The sequence below is a fragment of the Aquarana catesbeiana genome, linkage group LG10 (assembly GCF_042186555.1).
Source record: "Aquarana catesbeiana isolate 2022-GZ linkage group LG10, ASM4218655v1, whole genome shotgun sequence".
Classification (NCBI taxonomy): Eukaryota; Metazoa; Chordata; class Amphibia; order Anura; family Ranidae; genus Aquarana; species Aquarana catesbeiana.
The window spans coordinates 169833599-169856145 of record NC_133333.1 but is presented as its reverse complement, the minus strand read 5'-3'; the positions used below and the strand labels follow the sequence as shown (position 1 = coordinate 169856145).

At 42.2% G+C, this 22547-nt stretch overlaps 1 protein-coding gene across 5 annotated transcripts in view; it reads left to right on the top strand.

Moving 5' to 3' along the window:
- DVL1 (dishevelled segment polarity protein 1) overlaps positions 1-22547 on the top strand; it is a 252973-nt gene that overhangs the window by 63673 nt on the left and 166753 nt on the right. For all 5 annotated transcript variants that reach the window (XM_073602952.1, XM_073602951.1, XM_073602950.1 and 2 more), the window contains exons 2-4: positions 3453-3522; positions 4678-4799; positions 11360-11472. In XM_073602952.1, the coding sequence (XP_073459053.1) occupies positions 3453-3522; positions 4678-4799; positions 11360-11472 (305 nt within the window). The remainder of the gene's footprint in view (positions 1-3452; positions 3523-4677; positions 4800-11359; positions 11473-22547) is intronic.

Sequence of the window (22547 nt, the reverse complement as noted above, 5' to 3'; positions counted from 1 at the left end):
CAGATTGGCCGCCACACTCAGTCCGATTAAATATTGACGCCAGTAGTAGTATAAAAAAAAAAAAAAAAAAAAAAATTCCAGTGTATATACCTTAGTTTGTAGGCGCTATAACTTTCACTATATCATTATACACTTATTGTGAATTAAAAAAAAAAAAAGTAGCAGAATACATTTTGGCCAAAATTCATGACGAAATTTAGATTTTTTTTTTTTTTTTTTTTTTAATTTATTGGATATGTTTTATAGCAGAAAATAAAACATTGTTTTTTTCTTTCAAAATTGTTGGTATTTTTTTGTTTATATCACAAAACATGAAAACCCAGTGGTGATCAATTATCACCAAAAGAAAGCTCTATTTGTGTGAAAAAAATATAAATGTAATTTGGGTACAGAGTTGCATGACTGCGCAATGGCCAGTTAAAATAGCGCAATGCCGAATAGCAAAAAATACCCTGGTCGTGAAGGGGTAAAATCTTCCAGAGCTGAGATGGTTAAAGTAGAACTAAAGGCCAAAACTTTTTCTTTTAGTTTTGGATCGCGTGGAGATGTATAAGAACATCTGTCAAGCTAGTATTGCTGTCTGTGCCCCCATTGGGGAGATTCACCCTCCTACATTTGTTTTGTTTACCATTAGCTTTTAAAATGAGAGTGAAAGAAAATCACGCTTTTTGGGTTGTCCCCAGAAGTAATTGAGGGAAAATCTTCCAATGGGCACACTAGTTCTGGTGACTTGGGGATCCCCAAGAGATTCCCTTCATTTAGAGGGATTTCCTCTAATTTCCTGTTTTGGCTATGGGACAGGAAGTGTCCCATCCTTAGGGGGATTCAACCTCTTTATTGTCATGTTTACTGTTCTCATTAAAAGTGGAAAAAAAATCCCAAATTTGACGTTGTCTCCAGAACAGGAATAAAGGGGAAACCTTCCAATGGGGACACTAGGGACTCCCTCACTTTGGATGGTTTTCCTCTCGCGTCCTGTTATGGCTATGGGACAGGAAGTAAAAGGAACTGGGACAGAGATTTGTAAAAATTACTGACAGGGGTTATAACCCTCCCTTACAAAGTTTTGCCTTTAGTTCTACTGTAGCCTCCCTGGCGGTTTTCCCGAGTGTGGCTCGGGGTTAAATTTCAGCACCATTAGTGGTAACCCTGAGCCACACTCGGGATTACATCACAGGATCCTGGTGCAGTGTACTTGCCTTGTAACCAGGATCCTGCAATGTCCCCCCCCCTGCTGTGTCCGTGGGCTCTGTCCTCCGCCCCGATGTCCTGTGTGCTGGGCTCCGTTCCCTGCGAGCGTCGCGATGCACAGGGGGTGGAGCCTGGTGGCAAATTCAAAAAAGTAAAAATTCATAACACATACAGTACACTGTAATCTTACAGATTACATTACTGTATGAAATCATTTCACATCCCTTTTGTCCCCAGTGCTTTGTCCATGGCAACCAAAAAGTGTCCCTTTATGTCAAAAGTGGCTTTAGATCAGCTAGAAAACAGCGATAGTAAATTAGAACACTTGCAGAATTGAGTGATAGTGAATCGTGGGGAAATTTATTATATTATTATTTTTTTATAATTATTTATATTTATGTATTATAATTCATGATTTTCTGTTTCAAACTTTATCATACTCGGTATATCTACTAGACTTTTGGTGGACAGATCTAAGCGTGTTATTGCTAAGAATTACAGGCCTACAATATAAAATGCCAAATTTCTATGCAAAACAATTGTACCGCTTTGAGACACAAAAACCTGAAATAATCATACCACCAGGGAGGTTAACTCAGTATTCCTTTTGATTTTCTTAATTACGCATTAACCTTTTAAGGATGATAAGTGAACATATCCTAAAGTAAATAACCCCTTATAATGTCCCATTCGGCATATTATTTATCAGTAAGTAAAGTTTACTCAAAGTAATCACTTTACGTAACGCTTAAGACTTTTACTTCCTGTAATCCAGAGGTGATTATTCTGGTATATAGAGAAGATGGAAGAGTTCTGGCACTAAAGCTCTCTCTCCATGCTTGGCTAGTAAAACATGTCTTGGCTAGGCTAGCCTCTTATTTGTCATTCCCCCTGCACCACTTTCTAAAACACGTTATTGTTCACTTAATCCCTTAACAGGCCTTTTTATGTTCAGTGGATTCTGCCCATTGATTTTTAAAGTGTAAATGTTGATTGAGAAGCTTGCTTGACCACTTTATTGTTCCCGGTAAGGGTTAAATCTCTTTGGCTCCCCTTGTTTCTCCCGGTGTTTGCACTGCGTTGAGAGATAATGTTTGCAATTTACAAGACCAAATTCTACAGCAGAACAGGAAAGCTTAAAGCAATCGGTTATATAAAGGCCAGCTACGTTTACTTCTGATCCTTCCGTGGTGCTGGAGACTCTATGCCAGCCCTCTGATTCTAAAGCTGGCCCTTCAGTAAGGTTATAACTCTGTATGAATAAGTACCCAATATCTCAGAATATACAGAATCTGTATAAAGAAAAGGTAACACTACCTCTTATAGTTAAAGAGAAACTTTTTTTCCCTTTTGAGCTAGACCCCCCCTTCTCTTTGGCGTCTCCATCTTTTTGAGTCTGGTTTGTGCAGATGGGCCAAAGGGCTCTGCTTGGCCTTCAGGTCCTGGCAGGGCCCTGCAAGCACATCTGTCCATGTGTGCGCAGGTATGGGCCATGCACAGGCCCTGTGAGTGTTGGAATTTCCATACTGGTGCTATCTTCATGCATGCAGTTGTGCCGCAGGGCTCTGCTGGGACCTGAAGCCCTGTGGCACATTTGCACATTCATAGAATCAAGGGGCCATTTTTTTCTCCTAGGCGAAAAAGATGGGAGTGCTGTGTTGCAGAACAAATACACGGTAAAGTTAGAAAATATACACAATACAACCAGTGATACTGTGTGGCCTGGGAGCTGAGCATGCTCTGAGGACGGAGTGTCTCCAGTATGGGTCTCACTGCAGGCACCCCACCTTCATCTGATAAATTCACATGTTTGAGACGGACACACAAATCTGCACAGGCATCAACATTTGTCATGCAGAGGCGTGACACCATTTTAAAGAGTGTCTATAATAAGGAGTGTCTATAATAAAAAGTGTCTGTAAATGATCTTTATGAATTCCGGGGACTGTGTTTACTAAGCATCTGTATATTTATGTGAATGAGGCTCTGACTTTTTTTCTGGTGGTAATATACATGGTTTTCTGCCATAAAGAGATGCAGTAGCACACCTAATGTACATTTTTCTGGGGACAGGCTGTGTATTGCAAGAAAGTGTGAATTGTAAGAAACTAGAAATGACTGGGACCAAATCAGGGCTTCAAATAAAATAAACCTTTTTGATTACGCTGTATGATTCTGGAGGTTCTATGTGACTAGAAGGCAGTGAGCTGTCAGATGATGAAACTCTAAATCATTGATGTTTGTCACCTTCAATATTTCAGGGTGGTCAAAGAAGAAATTTCAGATGACAACGCAAAGCTCCCGTGTTTTAACGGAAGAGTGGTGTCCTGGGTAAGTGTTTGCAACAGGAGGGATGGCGTGTTAGCATGATGTGTAGTTCCTTGTTTATCTTTTGTATCATATGTACTTGCATATAAATGGGCGCCACTTTGATTTAGCTAGACTTCACTGCATTAATTCAAAAGAACAATCCAATGGAAGAAAAGTGCGATAACCATTGGCAACCAATCACAGTGTAGTTGTATTAGCCTGCTATGGGCTACAAAAGTCTTTCTTGACCCCAGAGGAACCCTTGAAATAATTTTGGGTTTCAATGGACCCTCACTAAAATCAATTCATTGGTGATCAGTGGGAAAACTGCCTCTTACACTCGTGGCTAATGGGAAGAATAACCCCCTTACAGACAGCTACAAATATCATTGGGTCTATGCACCTTGTTAAGTGGCATTGGCCTTGAAACTATGCAGCAGCCTAAAATAGGAGGCCAATCAACAACAGCTCAAAGTGATTCTAAAACCTCAAGGTTTTTTTACCTTAATGCATTGCATTAAGGTAAAAAACCTTCTCTGCTGCAGGATTCCCCTCCTTTTTACCTGAGCCTGGTCCAGCAATGGGCACTAGAGCAGAGCCTCTCGCCGCTGTCTCCGTACTCATTGGGCTGATTGATATGGCTTCTGCTGCTGTCAATCAAATGCTGTGATGGGGGTGGGGCCGAGTTGCCCGGTCTGTGTCTGTAGACATAGACAGGGCAGCTCGGGAGCAAGCCTGCAGGGGTGCCCCCATGTAAAGTGGCTCAACGAAGAGGAGGGGCCTAGAGCGCCAACGGGGGATCCCAGAAAAGAAGGATCAGGGATGCTCTGTACAAAACCATTGCACAGCGTAGGTAAGTATAACATGTTTGTTAATTTATTAAAGAAAAAAAAAAAGGTTTAATGTTACTGCCCCTAGCAATGTCTGAAGGAACTCAACGGTTCCACTGAAACCTGGCTGAGAACGAATCAGTTTTAACATACCATTGCATGATATTAATGAAGCCAAAATTCTACCCAAAGGGGACTGGTTTATTTTGAGTGCATTTGCACACAGTTCAACTTCTCACTGGGCTTCCAATAGGTCTAGAGGAGAGATGACTTTCTTCATTGCACAGAACAATACATACAGAATCTGCATGCTGTCATACTGTAATGTTATCTTTCCTTTTCACAGCTGGTTTTGGCAGAAAGTTCCCATTCAGACGGTGGATCTCAGAGCACCGAAAGTCGCACAGACCTCCCTCCTCCGATTGAAAGGACAGGGGGAATTGGAGACTCCCGCCCTCCATCCTTTCAGTAAGGACTCCTTTTTTTTTTTTTTTTTTTTTTTTTATATCACAGCCTATGTACTAAGCCTTATTCCTTAATGTGTCTGAAAGAAGAGCTCGGCATCTGTAGGAGACAATCATGTTAGTCCATGAAAAGAAATGTAACCCAGTGTCTGATGTAAATAAAAGTTGCCTATAGCAACCAATGAGGCTCATGCTTTCATTATCCCATTCTGCAGTGGGAGAATTCGAGGAATCTGACTAGTGTTTGTAGGAAACAAAAGCAAATTCCCTAACGCGCTTTGATAAATTAAGTCTGGCTTCTTATGGTGGCAGTAAGACAGTTGTTCTCTCGATGGCTTTGATAAATGGCGCTGACTATCTGCCTCTACTGTCTATATTTGCATTTCTATAAACCTTTCACGCTACATTATGTGCAGATCATATATAGCCATGCATGTGTGGAAGCTATTGAGCACTAGGTGGTGCTGCTGCAAGTGAAATCACTTTGGTTGGGAGAGCTGAAGAAGAAGCAGAATGTTATACTGATAGATTCTGGAGGTAATTGTGTACTCTATGGGCTCATTCACCCAGACACTCAGTTCCATGCAGCTGTCAGGACCTACCTTTTTTTTCCATTGCTGAGCAGCGTGCAGGCAGCCCATAGAAAATGAATGGGAGAGCATCGGCTGTACGGACCCACACAACTAGGTTTGACAGACATGCAGAGATGGGTGCACGGACTTTAGGTTATTCAGAGTTGACCATAAAGTATTAGTGCAAAACACCCTATACAAAATGATTAGATAAGGTGGGCAAAAAAAACTCAAAAATAGTATCCGTGTGAATTCAACGTGTAAAAAAACACAACACAAAAACTGCCCAGTGAGACCAACGAATATTCAAAAAAATTCTAAATACGTTGCAAACCAGTGTATGTGATATGTGCAATAATGTTGTCACCCTTTATGGAAACTATAGCACTAGACAGCCTAAATGTGTAGCAAAAACTTAAAAGAAAACAGCAGTGTGCACAAAAAATGCAATATAACAATAATGGTGTCACCCTCCCCAAAATATTAAAATCCACCATAAAATGCAATGAAATAATGCAAACCAAAGGCATACAAGTATTAGTGTTATGAAAGAAAACCTCCTACATGCATACATACGCATATGTTGGTATTGCAAAAATTGTACGACAGTATAAGTGACACCCTACTGGTAGTTAGCAAAACTCAAAATAAATATAATAAATGTCCATACATATATCCTGTAAATCTGCAACAGTTCATATATACAGTATCTCACAAAAGTGAGTACACCCCTAACATTTTTGTAAATATTTTATTATATCTTTTCATGCAACAACACTGAAGAAATTACACTTTGCTACAATGTAAAGTAGTGAGTGTAACTCAACACACAGACATTAATGTCTAAACCACTGGCAACAAAAGTGAGTACACCCCTAAGTGAAAATGTCCAAATTTGACCCAATTGGCCATTTTCCCTCCCCAGTGTCATGTGACTCATTAGTGTTACAAGGTCTCAGATGTGAATGGGGAGCAGGTGTGTTAAATTTGGTGTTATCGCTCTCACTCTGTCATACTGGTCACTGGAAGTTCAACATGCCACCTCATGGCAAAGAACTCTCTGAGGATCTGTAAAAAAGAATTGTTGCTCTACATGAAGATGGCCTAGGCTAAAAGAAGATTGCCAAGACCCTGAAACTGAGCTGCAGCACGGTGGCCAAGACCATACAGCGGTTTAACAGGACAGGTTCTACTCAGAACAGGCCTCGCCATGGTCGACCAAAGAAGTTGAGTGCACGTGATCAGCGTCATATCCAGAGGTTGTCTTTGGGAAATAGATGTATGAGTGCTGGCAGCATTGCTGCAGAGGTTGAAGGGGTGGGGGGGTCAGCCTATCACTGCTCAGACCATACGCCACACACTGCATCAAATTGGTCTGCATGGCTGTCATCCCAGAAGGAAGCCTCTTCTAAAGATGATGCACAAGAAAGCCCGCAAACAGTTTGCTGAAGACAAGCAGACTAAGGAGATGGATTACTGGAACCATGTCCTGTGGTCTGATTAGACCAAGATAAACTTATTTTTATTTCAGATGGTGTCAAGCATGTGTGGCGGCAACCAGGTGAGGAGTACAAAGATAAGTGTGTCTTGCCTACAATCAAGCATGGTGGTAGAAGTGTCATGTTCTGGGGCTGCATGAGTGCTGCTGATACTGGGGAGCTACAGTTCATTGAGGGAACCATGAATGCCAACATGTACCGTGACATACTGAAGCAGAGCACAATCCCCTCCTTTCGGAGACTAGGCTGCAGGGCAGTATTCCAACATGATCATGACCCCAAATACACCTCTAAGATGACCATTGCCTTGCTAAGAAAGCTGAGGGTAAAGGTGATGGACTGGCCAAGCATGTCTCCAGACCTAAACCCTATTGAGCATTTGTGGGGCATCCTCAAACGGAAAGTGGAGGAGTGCAAGTTTTCTAACATCCACCAGCTCCGTGATGTCATGGAGGAGTGGAAGAGGACTCCAGTGGCAACCTGTGAAGATCTGGTGCTTTGTACATATTTTCACTTAGGGGTGTATTCACTTTTGTTGCCAGCGGTTTAGACATTAATGGCTGTGTGTTGAGTTATTTTGAGGGGACAGCAAATTTGCACTGTTATACAAGCTGTACACTCACTACTTTACATTGTAGCAAAGCGTCATTTCTTCAGTGTTGTCACATGAAAAGATATAATAAAATATTTACAAAAAATGAGGGGTGTACTCACTTTTGTGAGTTACTGTATTAAGTGTGTGATTGATAGACTTCTCCTTTAAAACACATGCAGTGACTGGATGCTGTTTATAACACCACGTGAATCCTTCAACAATAAGGATGGCAGCTCACCTCAAAAATTGGACTTAATAGATATAGGTCTAATACGCATCACCCTTTTTAGTTGGGACCAAGTCCTATACTGATATTCCTCCTCTGGGTACTTCACTAGGATGAGGCTCGGAAGGTCAGCTGGTGTATATAAATCCACTCCTTAAAGGTTAGAAGGAACCATCAAGCTTCTTAAAATACACTCACGTCAAGTGTGCACAAAATGGTGCATACAGATAAAAGCATTTGCAGGTGGACTCTGGCCCCTTAAAGAGCATAAAACATCGGCATACACTTCCTGGGTCGCGGATGATGTCATTGGGTCTGCCCCAACATGTTTCGTCATTTGACTTTATCAAGGGAGGGACACGTTTATGCTGGCAGCCACTCATTAGATATCACACCAGGGAGGTCTGCTTGGTGGTTGTTTAGTTATATTGTTTATTCAGAGTTGAGGTTTTCCCAGTGAAATATACTTTTATACAGGATACAACATTTCTTTAGACAATTGTACGCTTCAACCACGTGGTAACAGTTTGGGGAAGGCCCTTTTTGTTCCAGCATGACTATGTCCCTGTGTCCAAAGCCACCTCCGTAAAGACATAAGGGTTGATTTAATAAAGGCAAATAGGCTCTTCACCTGTCAAAGGAATTTTCCCTTAGTTTAGTACATGTGGTGGAAATTTATGTTGCGAAGTATACAAAATTTACATACAAAAAAAATATTTTTCTTTGCACATGATTAAATGATGGAAGTCAGAGTGTCACCTCATTCATCAAGCTAAAGGAAAATGCTCTTGCAAAGTGAAAATTCTCTTACAAAGTGAGCAGCGTGTTTGCCTTTAATAAATCAACCCCATGGTTTGATGCGTTTGGAGTGGAGGAACTTGAGTGGCCTGCACGGATCCCTAACCTCAACCCTTACTGATCGAATTTTACCTGCAAATGTGGAACATGGGTACAGGAATAAATATGCAAAAAGAAATTTCTGTGTTTGAAATATTGGTGCTTTTAATAAAGTAGAACTAAAGGCAAACGTTTTATTTCAGTTTGGATAGAGTAAGGGAGGGTTATAACCCCTGTCAGATTTTTTTTTTTTGCCATCTGTATCCCATTGCAGAGATTTCCCTTCGCTTCCTGTCCTGTAGCCAAACAGGAAGAGATAGGAAATCCCTGCAAATTAAGGCAATCCCTTGAGCCACCCCCCCATATCACCAAAACTAGAGGCCCAATTGGAAGATTTTTCCCTGTTACTTTTCTGGGTACAACCCAAAATTTGGGATTTTCATTTACTTTCACTTTTAATGATAATGGTAAATAGGACAAATAGAGAGAGGGAATCCCCTAATAGGGGCACAGACAGCAAAAAAAATCTCACATGTTCTAATCCATCTCCACTCTGGAAAAAAAAAAGTGATACTTTAAATGTCAGCTAACTCCAGCCAGAAGTTTTTTCTTTTAGGCCTCATATACACGGACGTTTTTACAGCTGCGTTTTTGCGCTTTTTTTGCAGCTTAACAACGCCACTCTGTAATTCAGTGACCTCATACACACCATGGTGTTTTTGAGCTGTAACAGGCATTGGCGTTTTTAAGCTCCAAAAAAAAACCCAGGACCAGCGTGTTCTGAGGCTTTAGCTCTAGAGCTGTAAAAACGCCAGACGCTAGCAAAAGATGTTAAACCCGGTTTAACGAGGCTTAACGCTGTGTATACAACGTTAAGCCTCGTTAAATGCGGTTTAACAAGGCTTAACGCTATATACACAGTGTTAAGCCTCGTCCAGCGTTTCTCTGCCTCTGTTTAAAATCAGTGGTTCCCTATGGGAGCCTATTGATTTGAATAGAAGTCGCATCAAGATGACCCGACTTGCGGTGCGACTTGTGTGCTGAGAATCTTGAAGGGAAACTCCGCCAAAATGTAAAAAAAATTTGCGTGAGGTTCCTCCCGAAGACGATACCAGACCCTTCGGTCTGGTATGGATATTAAGGGGAACCCCCACACCCAAAAAATGGCGTGGGGGTCCCCCCCAAGATCCATACCAGACCCTTATCCAAGCATGCAGCCCGGCAGGTCAGGAAAGGGGGGGGATGAGCGAGGGCCCCCCCACTTCCTGGACCATACCAGGCCACATGCTCTCGAAATGGGGGGTGGGTGCTTTGGGGCGGGGGGGGCTCTGCTCCCCCTACCCCAAAGCACCTTGTCCCCATGTTGATGAGGACAAGGGCCTCTTCCCAACAACTCTTGCCCGGTGGTTGTCGGTCTGCAGGTGGGGGCTTATCAGAATCTGGAAGCCCCCAGATCCTGGCCCCCCACTCTAGGTGAGTATGGGGGTATTGTACCCCTACCCATTCACCTAAAAGAAAGTGTCGAAAATAAACACACTAGTATTTTATTAAGGCAGCTTAGGCTCTTCTCCCTCTTCTGGCGACGTCTTCTCCCTCTTCTGGCGACGTCTTCTCCCTCTGCCGGTCCTTCTCTCCTCTCCGGTCCTTCTTCCTCCTCTCCGGTCCTTCTTCCTCCTCTCCGGTCCTTTTTCCTCCTCTCCGGTCCTTTTTCCTCCTCTCCGGTCCTTTTTCCTCCTCTCTGGTCCTTTTTCCTCCTCTCCGCGCTGTCTTCTCTCTCCACTGTGTTCTCGCTCTTTTGCTGGGTCTTCTCCCTCTGTTCTTACTCTGAAGTTGACTCAACGCGATCTCCCGGTGTAATGCTGGGTCCGCCGTGTGCAATGATTTATATTGGCATGGGTCGGGGCCACCCGATGACGTAATTTGGAGGCCACGCCCCTTGTGACGTCATCACCCCATCATGCCCAGGGCAGTGACGTCACAAGGGGGCGTGTCCTCCAAATGATGTCATCAGGTGGCCCCGGCCCATGCCAATATAAGTCATTTCACACTCATTCCCCCCCCTTTCCTGACCTGCCGGCCTGCGTGCTCAGATAAGGGTCTGGTATGGATCTTGGGGGGGGGGGGGGGGGGGACGACAACAACCATCACGCCATTTTTTGGAGCGTGGGGGTTCGCCTTAAGAGCCATACCAGACCGAAGGGTCTGGCATCGTCTTGGGGGGGGAATCTCACACACGAAAATTTTGTTTAACATTTTGCCGGGGTTCCCCTTCAAGATTCTTAGCACACAAGTTGGCACCGCAAGTCGGATCATCTTGGATGGCTTAACCACCCAGATGTTACTTCATCACTGCTCCCTCACTAGCGAGTAAGATTCTATAGCATTCTGTGCCAACAAGTAACGCTATAGGGTAAATGGCTGCCACATAATAGTGATTCTGCTAAATGTCTTGCCTGACATGTCCTTTGGCAGTGTTGTAGGAATGATGATCTATGGATCCGCTTCCTTCTCTGGACCCACTTTGTGTCGTTTGGTCTGCTACCCTTGTCCCAGTACAACTTTGTGTTGACACGTTTCAATGTGACATTTTGCCATAAAGTGCACTTCACTACTTTCCACAGACGTAGTACTGACTTATGTAGACTGGAGCTCACACGTTTGATGCAGAAATTGAACTGTTGCCCATAACAAACAAACTTCATCTTTCACTCTAGGAAAATCAAACAACAAACCTGATTTGCTCATACAGTCAACTACTTCACTTTTCCCCCATAGTTCGTAGATCATTCTCCCTTTGTTACTATTTAATATTTGCCAACTTTTTATGTATTACAGTCCAAATGCTGGCAGCAGTCGAGATGGCCTTGACAATGAGACAGGAACAGATTCAGTTGTAAGCCACAGGAGAGAGCGCCATCGACGGAAGAACAGAGAGGCTCATGATGACGGTATAGTGATCTGTCTTGTGTCACCTTCCATTCTATATGTATCAAATGTGGATTGATCATTGTAGTGGCACTTAGCAGATGGAGATATTGATCATGTCCTGACATGGGGAACAGTCCAGATCGCATAAATCACTGCCATTGATTTTTTCCTTAATAACAACTGTCAGCTGCAGTACACGGCAAAAGCAAACCCAAGCAAGAACTGCGCCGCCTTGTGTGCTCATCAGGGAAAAAACAAATATTAAACTGCCACGACTCCATCAAAGAATAATCAGCCACACTTTTTTCTTACGGAAATACATTTATTTAATATGGTAGTATGAAAAAGACATACCACCTTTAAAGAGGAGGTCCAGCTCCCCCTTGAAAATTTTAAGCTGCTGTCTTTTAATATATGGACACTTACCTGTCCAGGGAGTCCGCAGTGTCGGCACCCCAGCCGATCTTCATAAGGGAACCCAGCAGTGAAGCCTTTTGGCTTCACAGCCGGTTCCCTACTGCGCATATGCGAAGCACGCCGCGCTTTCTAATTGGTGCGGCGGAGGAGGGGGGGTCCAACCTCCGAGAGACCGTGTTCCGTCTCCCGAAAATGGGGAAAGGAACTGTCAAAAACAGGTAGCCTTCCCCCCCCCCCCCCCCCTCCCCCTGAAAGGTGCCAAATGTTGCACCAGACGGGGGAGGAGACCGCTAAGTGGAAGTTCCACTTTTAAGTGGAACTCTGCTTTAACCCATCAGAAGAATTAAAAAATATCATATAGCTCATCAAGAGCCTTCTGACAAGTGAATTCCATTCATAGATGGTTTATAGACCAACAAATTCATATAAATGAGTAAATAATTAAATGTTTAAAATCTATAATATCACTTGAAAAGAAATGCACTTATGAACACCATATAACACCAGAGATGATTGCAAAATTAGCTGGAAACAATGGGGTTGATTTAGTAAAACTAAAGAGTGCAAAATCTGGTGCAGCTCTGCATAGAAAGCAATGGGCTTCCAGTTTTTTGTCAGCTTAATTGAATAAGCTGAAGTTAGAAGCTGATTGGCTGCCATGCACAGCTGCACCTGATTTTGCACTCTTCGATTTTAGTAAATCAACCCCAATATGCTTATCTAAATGTGTACTGATCTCCTAGTTACCAAATGAATTGTGTACATCCACTAATGAAAACATACAAGTAAGCTAAATAACATAAAGACAATAATTGCTGACATTGCAACACAAATGAACAAAATTCATAACTCGTAACTAAACTGATCCCAAGGAGTCCATACCTTTTTTTATAATGCTACAACAAGATACCGAGGTCATCTGCACATTATCTTCATGCACTGCATTGCAAGAAACACAAGAAACAACCTTAAAAGAGAAGTATGTTTTTTTTGTTTCATACTTACCTAGGTGGATGCAGCATCATTCCGATGCTGCATCTGTCCCCCACCGCCTCTTTACTGAGAACCAAGCCGCCGAACATCGCTGATGGCTCGGTTCTCTCACCTTCCCGAGCTGCCTGTTAGTCAGCATCTCTCCTGCTCTGCTCCTCCATGCTCACTGGAGCGCTGAGCTGTGGAGGGGCGGGGAGCGGCCATCTCTGTGTCGGCTCACTGAGAGGCTGAAACTGCCATTGGTCCAGGCAACTGGTGGATCCAGACTTCCTAAGTTGGGATGATGCGGTGCTGAGTTGGGATGATGCGGTGCTGACCTGTGATGTCAGAGGAGAGTGGACTTCAGACCGCTCTCTGCTGAAAATGGGTCACAGGAGTGCAAAACTCACTTTCACTCCTGTCACCCATAGAAGCCCATCCTAAAAAGCTCAGGCTGGACTCCTTTAATCTAAAATAAAGGCATGGCATGTTATTGGTAGACTAGGATGGCTTGTCACAGAATGTCGTTGTGTTTTTTTGTTTTTTTTTAATATAACATCTTGGTTGAACTGGAATGTCTTCTGGAAAAATCTGACGGCAGTGAATTTAATTATATTGATGCTGTTTTGTTTTCCTTTTTATGTTTAGGTTTGTTATGTGAATTTTATTATGTTTCTTTTGCATTTTCTTTTGTTTATTTGTTATAAAAATTTTCAAAAAAAAACAACCTTGTTAGACAGTAGCATAAGGTGTTTTATTTGAAGCAGGAGCCAAAATTGTCCATTCGTAATAGAGTGCATCGTTATTGCTAGACTGATCCGTGTTTTGTGTTGAGTTTATAATTTTTAGCAACTTTTGCGGTAACTTATTGCAACCAATCAAAATTTTTCTTTCTCTGGTCTGACTTCAGTAAACTGAAATCTGGTTACTATGGTTTTCTGCAGTTTTGCACATTATCATGACTCTCTAGGATCAGTGTGTATTGTTACAGAAACAAAGCACAGATACCTACGTATATTAGTCCTTATATTGCATGACTTAAAGCCCAACTCCAGACAAGTAAAATATTATCCCTTGCAGTGGGGCTGTGTCTGCATTGTAAGGGTTAATTGCTTGTATAGGTCTAGGGCAGGGATCTCCAAACTACGGACCTCCAGCAGTTGCGGAACTACACGTCCCATGAGGCATTGTAAAACTCTGACGTTCACAGACCTCACTAGGCATGAGGGGAATTGTAGTTCCTGAACAACTGGAGGGCCATAGTTTGGAGACCCCTGGAGGGGAACAAAAATCTTTACTTAGCTGCTCCTCAGCTACTCCCTGTTGCTAGACTGGTCCCTGCAGACCTTTTTTCCTAACAGTCTAAGATTCTGACATCATCTCCAATGGTCTAGCGGTCTAGGATCCTGACATCATCTCCAATGGTCTAGCGGTCTAGGATCCTGACATCATCTCCAGTGGTCTAGCGGTCTAGGATCCTGACATCATCTCCAGTGGTCTAGCGGTCTAGGATCCTGACATCATCTCCAGTGGTCTAGCGGTCTAGGATCCTGACATCATCTCCAATGGTCTAGCGGTCTAGGATCCTGACATCATCTCCAATGGTCTAGCGGTCTAGGATCCTGACATCATCTCCAATGGTCTAGCGGTCTAGGATCCTGACATCATCTCCAATGGTCTAGCGGTCTAGGATCCTGACATCAAGATCAAAGTAGGATCCATAGCCCTGCATTGGAAGTGTTGACGCTGTATTAATGGCGAGGGACAGTCCAGCTCTGGAGTGTGGAGGAGTACCATCTGCTGAGGGAGTGGAGGATCAGGTAAGTAAAAGTGTTTCTCCTGTCCCCTAGACAAAATAGGGAATTGACACTTGCAGTGCAGACGCACCCCCACTGCAAGGGATGAGTTTTAAATTTTCCTGGAGTTGGGCTTTATTAAAGTGGATATTTTTGGTTATCTTTGTGTATTTTCAGAGTTATTGATAAATAAAGGCTTTTATGCACTCAGAAGAAATCCAGATGCAGCATGCTTTTGTGTTGATTTGACTTGCTGCATTTGACCCAATCTAATAGTGCTTGTGATTAGCTTTTGAGTTACTTTCAATAAAATTCTAGCTGCATTGCATTTGCATTAACTTGTATGAAGAAAGAAAGCATTTCAGGAGCAGACAAATGTTGCTGTACACATACCATAAGGCAGGGCATAGGAGTAAGATGATGTACATAGGGCTGCCATAGATGTAAACCAGTCTAAATTTATTGTACTGACGTGAGAAAGTATGTCATATTGGATGCAATGCTTCGACTTGCAGTACTTCACACATTGAAGGCAATTTACTAAAGCTGGCTTTACTGTGGTCCAGAAGGGAACAGACAAATTTTAATCAGTGTGTGGGTTGGGCTAACCCAACAAACTGATTGTCTAATTGACTTTTGTTGAAAGAACCGGATGTAAAATGTACCATCCACCAGTGGCTGCAGCTGCTGATCACTGTATTTGGACAGCAGCGGGTATAGCTGTCAGAAGACAATGTCCTGTGGTGGTGGTGGTGGTGGGGGGATTCCTTTATCCACCCTGCAGCTGAACAAAATATAAATAACCTTGTATGACCAGCTTTGGATCAGAGCATCTAGAATCTGGAGCAGTTTCTTGGCAACCAGTCAGCTTCTAGCTTTTCATTTTCAGAGCTTCAAGCAGAACTAAACCCTCCTATCCTTTCCAGCCAAGGAAGCTGCCATCTTAGCCTCTGCTTGATCTGCAGTTGCCATGGTGCTGTCCATGTGATCAGTTACAGCAGTTACACGTTCATTGCATGTCTTGAATATAACTGTTTTGGGAAACCATTAAATTGATAGGTTTAGTTCCACTTTAATTAAACAAGCTGAAGATAGATGCTGATTGGTTACTATGCACAGCTGCTCTAGATTCTTTCTACTCTTGTTTTAACAAATTCTCCCCAATTATTCTTTTCAGTGTTCTATAGGACCTTGTGACTACACTTTGAATTTGTGTATCATTTTCCAACCCTATGCTATTATTTCTAACATGTATTTAATCTACATGAATAATATGACCGCACAGGCAGTGACTTCTGGAGAAAATTAAAAAAGGCCTCTGCTGTTCACATGAACCAATCGGGTTTTGTCTTTTCTTTCGTTCGTTCGTTCGTTCGTTCGGAAATTAGTGTCTTGTTTCCTGCACCTCTTCTAACCTATTCCTGGGCTGGATTTAGCAGTAGGCAATGTAAACCTGTTCATATTCTCCACTCTGGCAAAGGGTACCTACTGCTATGACCACTTCACTTCAGTGTCTGCTTTATGATAATTCAATTTTTTCATCTGGTGGGCAGCCATGCAATTGCCTTCTTTGCACAAGAGTTACCTCACAGGACAAGACAAGTTTTCTGCTTTGCATGATTCTGAATATCTGTATCCTGGTTTCAAAATTAAACTATTAGGTTGCAATACCATCCCATCCTCTGTGTGGCCATAGAATGGATTGTCCAGATTGAGCTTTCACTTGGGATTAGTGGAAATTTTGTCTAGAGTACATCCTGAAAAAGATCAGCAAACTTCCTAGAATGTGAGTATGCCTAGGCACTCCTATGCTTACAGCCTCATAGCTAACGTATAGAACTGCACTGTGAATCTATGGTTGTGCTGCCTTTGAATGCCAGTCCCCGAAGATTTGGGATGCGATTCAGCAATGTCACTATTGTTCTGCTCACTATTCTCCTTGCTGGAGGCTCTGACATGAGGAAGCAAAGCCCTGCTTCTACCAAGATGGAAACACAGTTCAGAACAAGGCATGGTAATTCAGTATTGGGGGGGGGGGGGGGGGATGGAAAAAGGAAAACACCGGCAATACCAGTGACTAGTCCTTTGCCCTATGCCTTCTATTATTGGCCACAGCTTCCAGAGTTCAGTTCCTCTTTAGGGAGTACAGTGTCTGTATCTTGTTTTTTCTTTAATGCCTATAATACCTGTTGATCTTGCTAGTAAACATCCTGCAGGTCGGCTTCCTGCATTATTGTGACAACACTTAAAACATTGTGTGGAATTATCCACAGTGATGTCCCCTTTTTCTCCAAGCAACCACCCGACTGCAGCACGTCATGGGGAAGTCAGTCTCACCTATAACAGTCCAAAGATGATCTAAGAGAAAAGATGAGAAAACGAGCAGTCATGTGACCACTTACACAAACATGCAGAAAACATCTATTTGGCAAGATATTCCAGGAAGCTGTCTGCATCCTGAGATGTCCGGTGCCTGCCCTCCACTATTACACTGTACATATTTTACTGCAGACTTGACATTGACTGTAAATCTTGATGAAGAGTCTCTGTGCTTTGACATAAGATTGTCTCATGCCAGTCACACCTTGACTTGGTCTGTTGTACTGGATATTTTGGGGAAGTTTGGCAAGTCCTCAGTATACCCTGGGGGCCTCTGAGGGTGGATATTGTGTGCTTAGCTTGTCTGGACTGGTAGTGAATTGCCTGGAGGCAGATCCTCTGTCTCTGTCAAAGTGAATGCGGTGCTGTCAGTGCTAGCACATTGTAAGGTGTACATTATAGAGCCACTAATCAGTCTTTACCTGCCAGGCATTGCAAACAGTTATGGACACCCTCTCTATAGATGTGTGCTGATTACAATACACAGATGTGTTACCTACCTGTAAAGGCCTCTGTTAAACATAACACAGATAGATGCTTTATCTAACTGAACTGCTGCTGATGGGGCCAGAAAAGATAATATTCACTTCATTGTGAGTTTAAACTGACAGCTGCCCGGCCATACTTTTTGTTGTGCTTTCTTCTGAATCAGCTGCATTAAGGCGGCCATACAGGAGTCATTATTTGGCCGGTTCAGTATGGACTGGCTGAATTCCGATCCATGTATAGGCAGGCTGGTTGTACAAAGTCAATCTATTGATTGACTTCTGTACAACTGGTCTATTGGGTTTTTCCTCAATGATCAATGCCGTTGGCTATAGATGGAAACACTGATCAATGTGTTTTGATGGCGAAGGAAGGCTCTCCACTGTCAGAATACAAAGCTACAGCAAGAGTAATTCTCCCATCCACCTCGAATGTGTGGATGAAAAAATCCCGCTTGTTGAACGAAAAAAAAAAAAAATTAATGTATTTTTGTACATTTTTGTCCCCCCCCCCCCCCTCCGCAAACCACAGACGCACACAGCATGCCACAGTCCCCTCTCCCTCCTCACAGGATTTGACCTACAGCACCATAAGCCTATGGCTCCCGCTGCTCTCAGAATCTCCTGTAAGACTAGGAAGAGGGGAGAACGGTGCTGCAGATGAGACTGCGCTGGATTGAGTGAGGCATCAGGTAAGTGTTTAGGACCAGGGAAGTTAGTACTGGAGCCTTTTTTCCCTAATGCAGGGAATGTATTAAAAAGATTTTAAAGTCTCGTGTTTGTTATTTTTAACTAAAAAAAAAAAAAAAAACCATGTTATACTTATATACAGCCTGGATCCTCCTCTTCTTGGGTTCCTCTTTGGTGCTTCTGGCCCCTCCCTCCTGTTGAGTGCCCACACAGCAAGCAGCTTGCTATGGGGGCACCTGAGCCGAGCCACAGCTCTGTTTGTCCATTCAGACACAGAGTTGTGGCTCAGCCCCATCCCCCTTTCTCTCCTCTTTGGCTGACTGACTTTGACAGCAGCAGGAGCCAGTGGCGCCGTGCTGCTGTCTCAGCCAATGAGGAGGGGAGTCCCAGGCAGCCGAGACACTTCTGCAAGATGGCTGGATCTAGAGGGACCTCAGGTAAGTATTAGGGGGGCTGCTGCACATAGAAGGCTTTTTATCTTGATGCGTAGAATGCATTAAGATAAAAAACCTTCTGCTTTTACAATCACTTTAAGTTAAAAACTTTAAGATTTTAGAGCCACTTTAAAGTTATAGTGTGTGTGTGTGTGTGTATGTATATGTGTATATATATATATTTAGTATGTGTGTGTTTGAGTGCCTTGTGTATTTTTGATATGTGCTAATCAGGTGACTGTATGGGGATAGTGTTGCATAGAGAGAGGGGGGATTGGTTCCTTCACGGTAAGGGACTGTGTGACCCTTTTTACTGCTGGTCTATTGGGTATTTTGTACTTTCGTATGTTTGTTTTTGTTTTCTTGATTTTTCTTTTTACTGTGATGTAACATGTAAAACGTGTATGTTTTATACACCTTTCCAAAAAAGAAAAAAAAACTCTCTAGTCTTGTTTTCTCTTTTTATTGAATCAGATGTATTTATAAAAACGTACACAGCCAGTTAAATGAATACGCTTCTTGCTTACCATTATAGGGTGATACATCAATCCTTGACTTTATACTTTACATTAAAGAAATTCTTCTACTTGGGCAAATCACGTAAATCTTATTTACCTTGGTCTTAGATAAAATGCTGTTATTATAAATATGAAACTTTTATGATTCTTTTTCAGTATTTGGTACTTGTCCTCTATTGTAATGAATTACTGTAAATACGGTGGATATAAAAAGTCTACACACCCCTGCTAAAATGTCAGGTTTCTGTGATGTAAAAAAAATGAGACCAAGATAAATCATTTCCGAACTTTTTCCACCTTTTAATGTGACCTATAAACTGTACAGTACAACTCAGTTGAAAAACAAACTGAAATCTTTTAGGTGGAGGGAAGTAAAAAAAAAAAAATAAATAAATAAAATATGGTTGCATGAGTGTGCACACCCTTACGCTAATACTTTGTTGAAGCACCTTTTGATTTGATTGTGAGGGCATCTCATGTGAACAGCCCTCTTCACATCACCCCGCAGTTTTTCAATTGAATTCAGGTCTGGGCTCTGGCTGGGCCATTCTAAAACTTTAATCTTTTTCTGGTGAAGCCATTCCTTTGTTGATTTGGATGTATGCTTTGAGTCGTTGCCTTGCTGAAAGATGAAGTTCCTCTTCATGTTCAGCTTTCTAGCAGAAGCTTGAAGGTTTTGTGCCAACATCGACTGGTATTTGGAACTGTTCATAATTCCCTTTACCTTGACTAAGGCCCCTATTCTAGCTGAAGAAAAGCAGCCCCAAAGCTTGATGCTGCCACCACCATGCTTCACGGTGGGTATGGTGTTCTTTTGGTGATGTGCAGTGTTGTTTTTGCTGCAAACATATCTTTTGGAATTATGGCCAAAAAGTTCCACCTTGGTTTCATCAGACCATAACATATTTTCCCACATGCTTTTGGGAGACTTCAGATGTGTTTTTGCAAAATTTAGCCGGGATTGGATGTTTTTCTTAAGAAAAGGCTTCCGTTTTGCCACTCTACCCCATAGCCCAGACATATGAAGAATACGGGAGATTGGTTGTCACATGTATCACACAGCCAGTACTTGCCAGATATTTCTGCAGCTCCTTTAATGTTGCTGTAGGGCTCTTGGCAGCCTCCCTGACCAGTTTTCTTCTCGTCTTTTTATCAATTTTGGACGGACGTCCAGTTCTTGGTAATGTCACGGTTGTGCCATATTTTCTCCACTTGATGATGATTGTCTTCCCTGTGTTCCATGGTGTATCTAATGCCTTGGAAATTCTTTTGTACCCTTCTCCTGACTGATACCTTTTAACAACGAGATCCCTCTAATGCCTTGGAAGCTCTCTGTGGACCATGGCTTTTGTTGTATGTGACTAAGCTGAACTTTATTTGGGCTGAATCAGACAGATGCACTTTAAATAATGGAAGGTGTGTACTGACTCCTATTTAACATGAGTTTGAATGTGATTGCTTAATTCTGAGCACAGTTATATCCCCAGTTATAAGAGTGTGTGCACACCACATTATTTTAGTTTTTAATTTTTACCCCCCCAAAAAAAATAAAAAAAATAAAAGTTTGTTTTTCAACTGAGTTGTACAGTTTATAGGTCACATTAAAGGTGGAAAAAGTTCTGAAATGATTTATCTTTGTCTCATTTTTTACATCACAGAAACCTGACATTTTAACAGGGGTGTGTAGACTTTTTATATCCACTGTAATGTAGTTATACTTAAAAACCCTAAAAAATAGGGTTATTTCTGTGATTTGCAAAGGTTTTGCCATGAATTTACATCAATACAACAGCAAAAGCAATACAACTGTGCTTTGTAAATAACATGTATAAAATACATAAGATACTCTGTATCCAGCCGGTGTAAGCTTTATAAATGTCCTCCAGATTGCCTGTTTTCCACTTTGAGTAAAGCAGACATGACTCTACAGGTAAGGCCTCTCTATAAGGCATTAGTGTAGAAAGAAGGGATATAACACAAGCTTTTATATGTTAGCAGGTGGCTTGCAGTTTTGCTTTAAAAGCTGAACAAAGGACTGACTACAAAGTTGAAATACATATACAGAAACTTATTTGCTAAAGCATTTTTCTGTTCATCAAGTTACCAGCATTCCTAGGTCAGTGACCTCACTTTTTTTTTACCATTGCAAAGCAGCAGTCTCTCTGCAGTGGTCAGACGTCAGTGACGTGGAGGTTGCCAGATAGAAATAATGGAAGCTGCGGGGCTGCCAGGAAATCAACTCTCTTGGAAGTGTAGGTTTATCAGCGGAATTTAGTGGAACATTGCTCTCAGAAAGGAGAGGAGTGTGTAATGGGGAATTCCCCTGACTTTGTAGAAGTCTATTCTCATCTAGACACGAGGTTAAGTGAAATCCCCCCAACAGGAGACAAACAGCAAAAGAACTGTTGCGCTTTAACTTTTCCCTGCTCTACCCAAAACAGAAAAAAGTATTGGTTATCCATACAGTTTAGGAAAAGTTGTAAGGCCTGGTCAGGTGTGGAAGTAGCAATGATTACAGTACACAAGTAACACCAGAAAACAGGCTGATTTACTAAAGAAATATTCACTTACAACTTTCACCCCCCTTCAGTGATGTGACATCCGCTAGCTCCCTTGCCAGGGCCCACATTTTCATCTAGTCTTCCTGGTTTGGGATCATCAGCCATCTTGATAGGCCATGCTGCACATGAGCCAGAGTTCATTCATCCCAGCCGAATATGTACACTGAGTTGTGCATGCGAAGCTCAGTGTACATAGTAAGAAGTCCAACAGGCAGGTGAGAGTCCTTTATTACAGAATAGACATTGTATGTGGCTGAAATAAAAATACTGCCTGTTTACACATTTTCAATTATTACATAAATTTCCACTTTAATATATAAGCTGAATCTGTGTTCACTTTGACTACCCAATATATTATATGATCTATGGTTGATACCACCATTTCAAAAGAGGGTTGATTTACTACATGAAAAGAGGCTGCTCACGAGATTAGTGAATACGGTGACACTGTCTTCACTTTGGATTTCCAGCTGCCTGCAAGTAAGCATAAAAAATTTAAATAATAATTATAATATAATAGTTATATATACAGTATCTCTTACAAAAGTGAGCACACCCCTCACATTTTTGTAAATATTTTATTATATCTTTTAATGTGACAACACTGAAGAAATGACACTTTACTACAATGTAAAGTAGTGAGTGTACAGCTTGTATAACAGTGTAAATTTGCTGTCCCCTCAAAATAACTCAACACACATCCATTAATGTCTAAACCTCTGGCAACAAAAGTGAGTACACCCTAATCCAAATTGGGCCCAAAGTGTCAATATTTTGTGTGGCCACCATTATTTTCCAGTACTGCCTTCATCCTCTTGGGTATGGAGTTCACCAGAGCGTCAC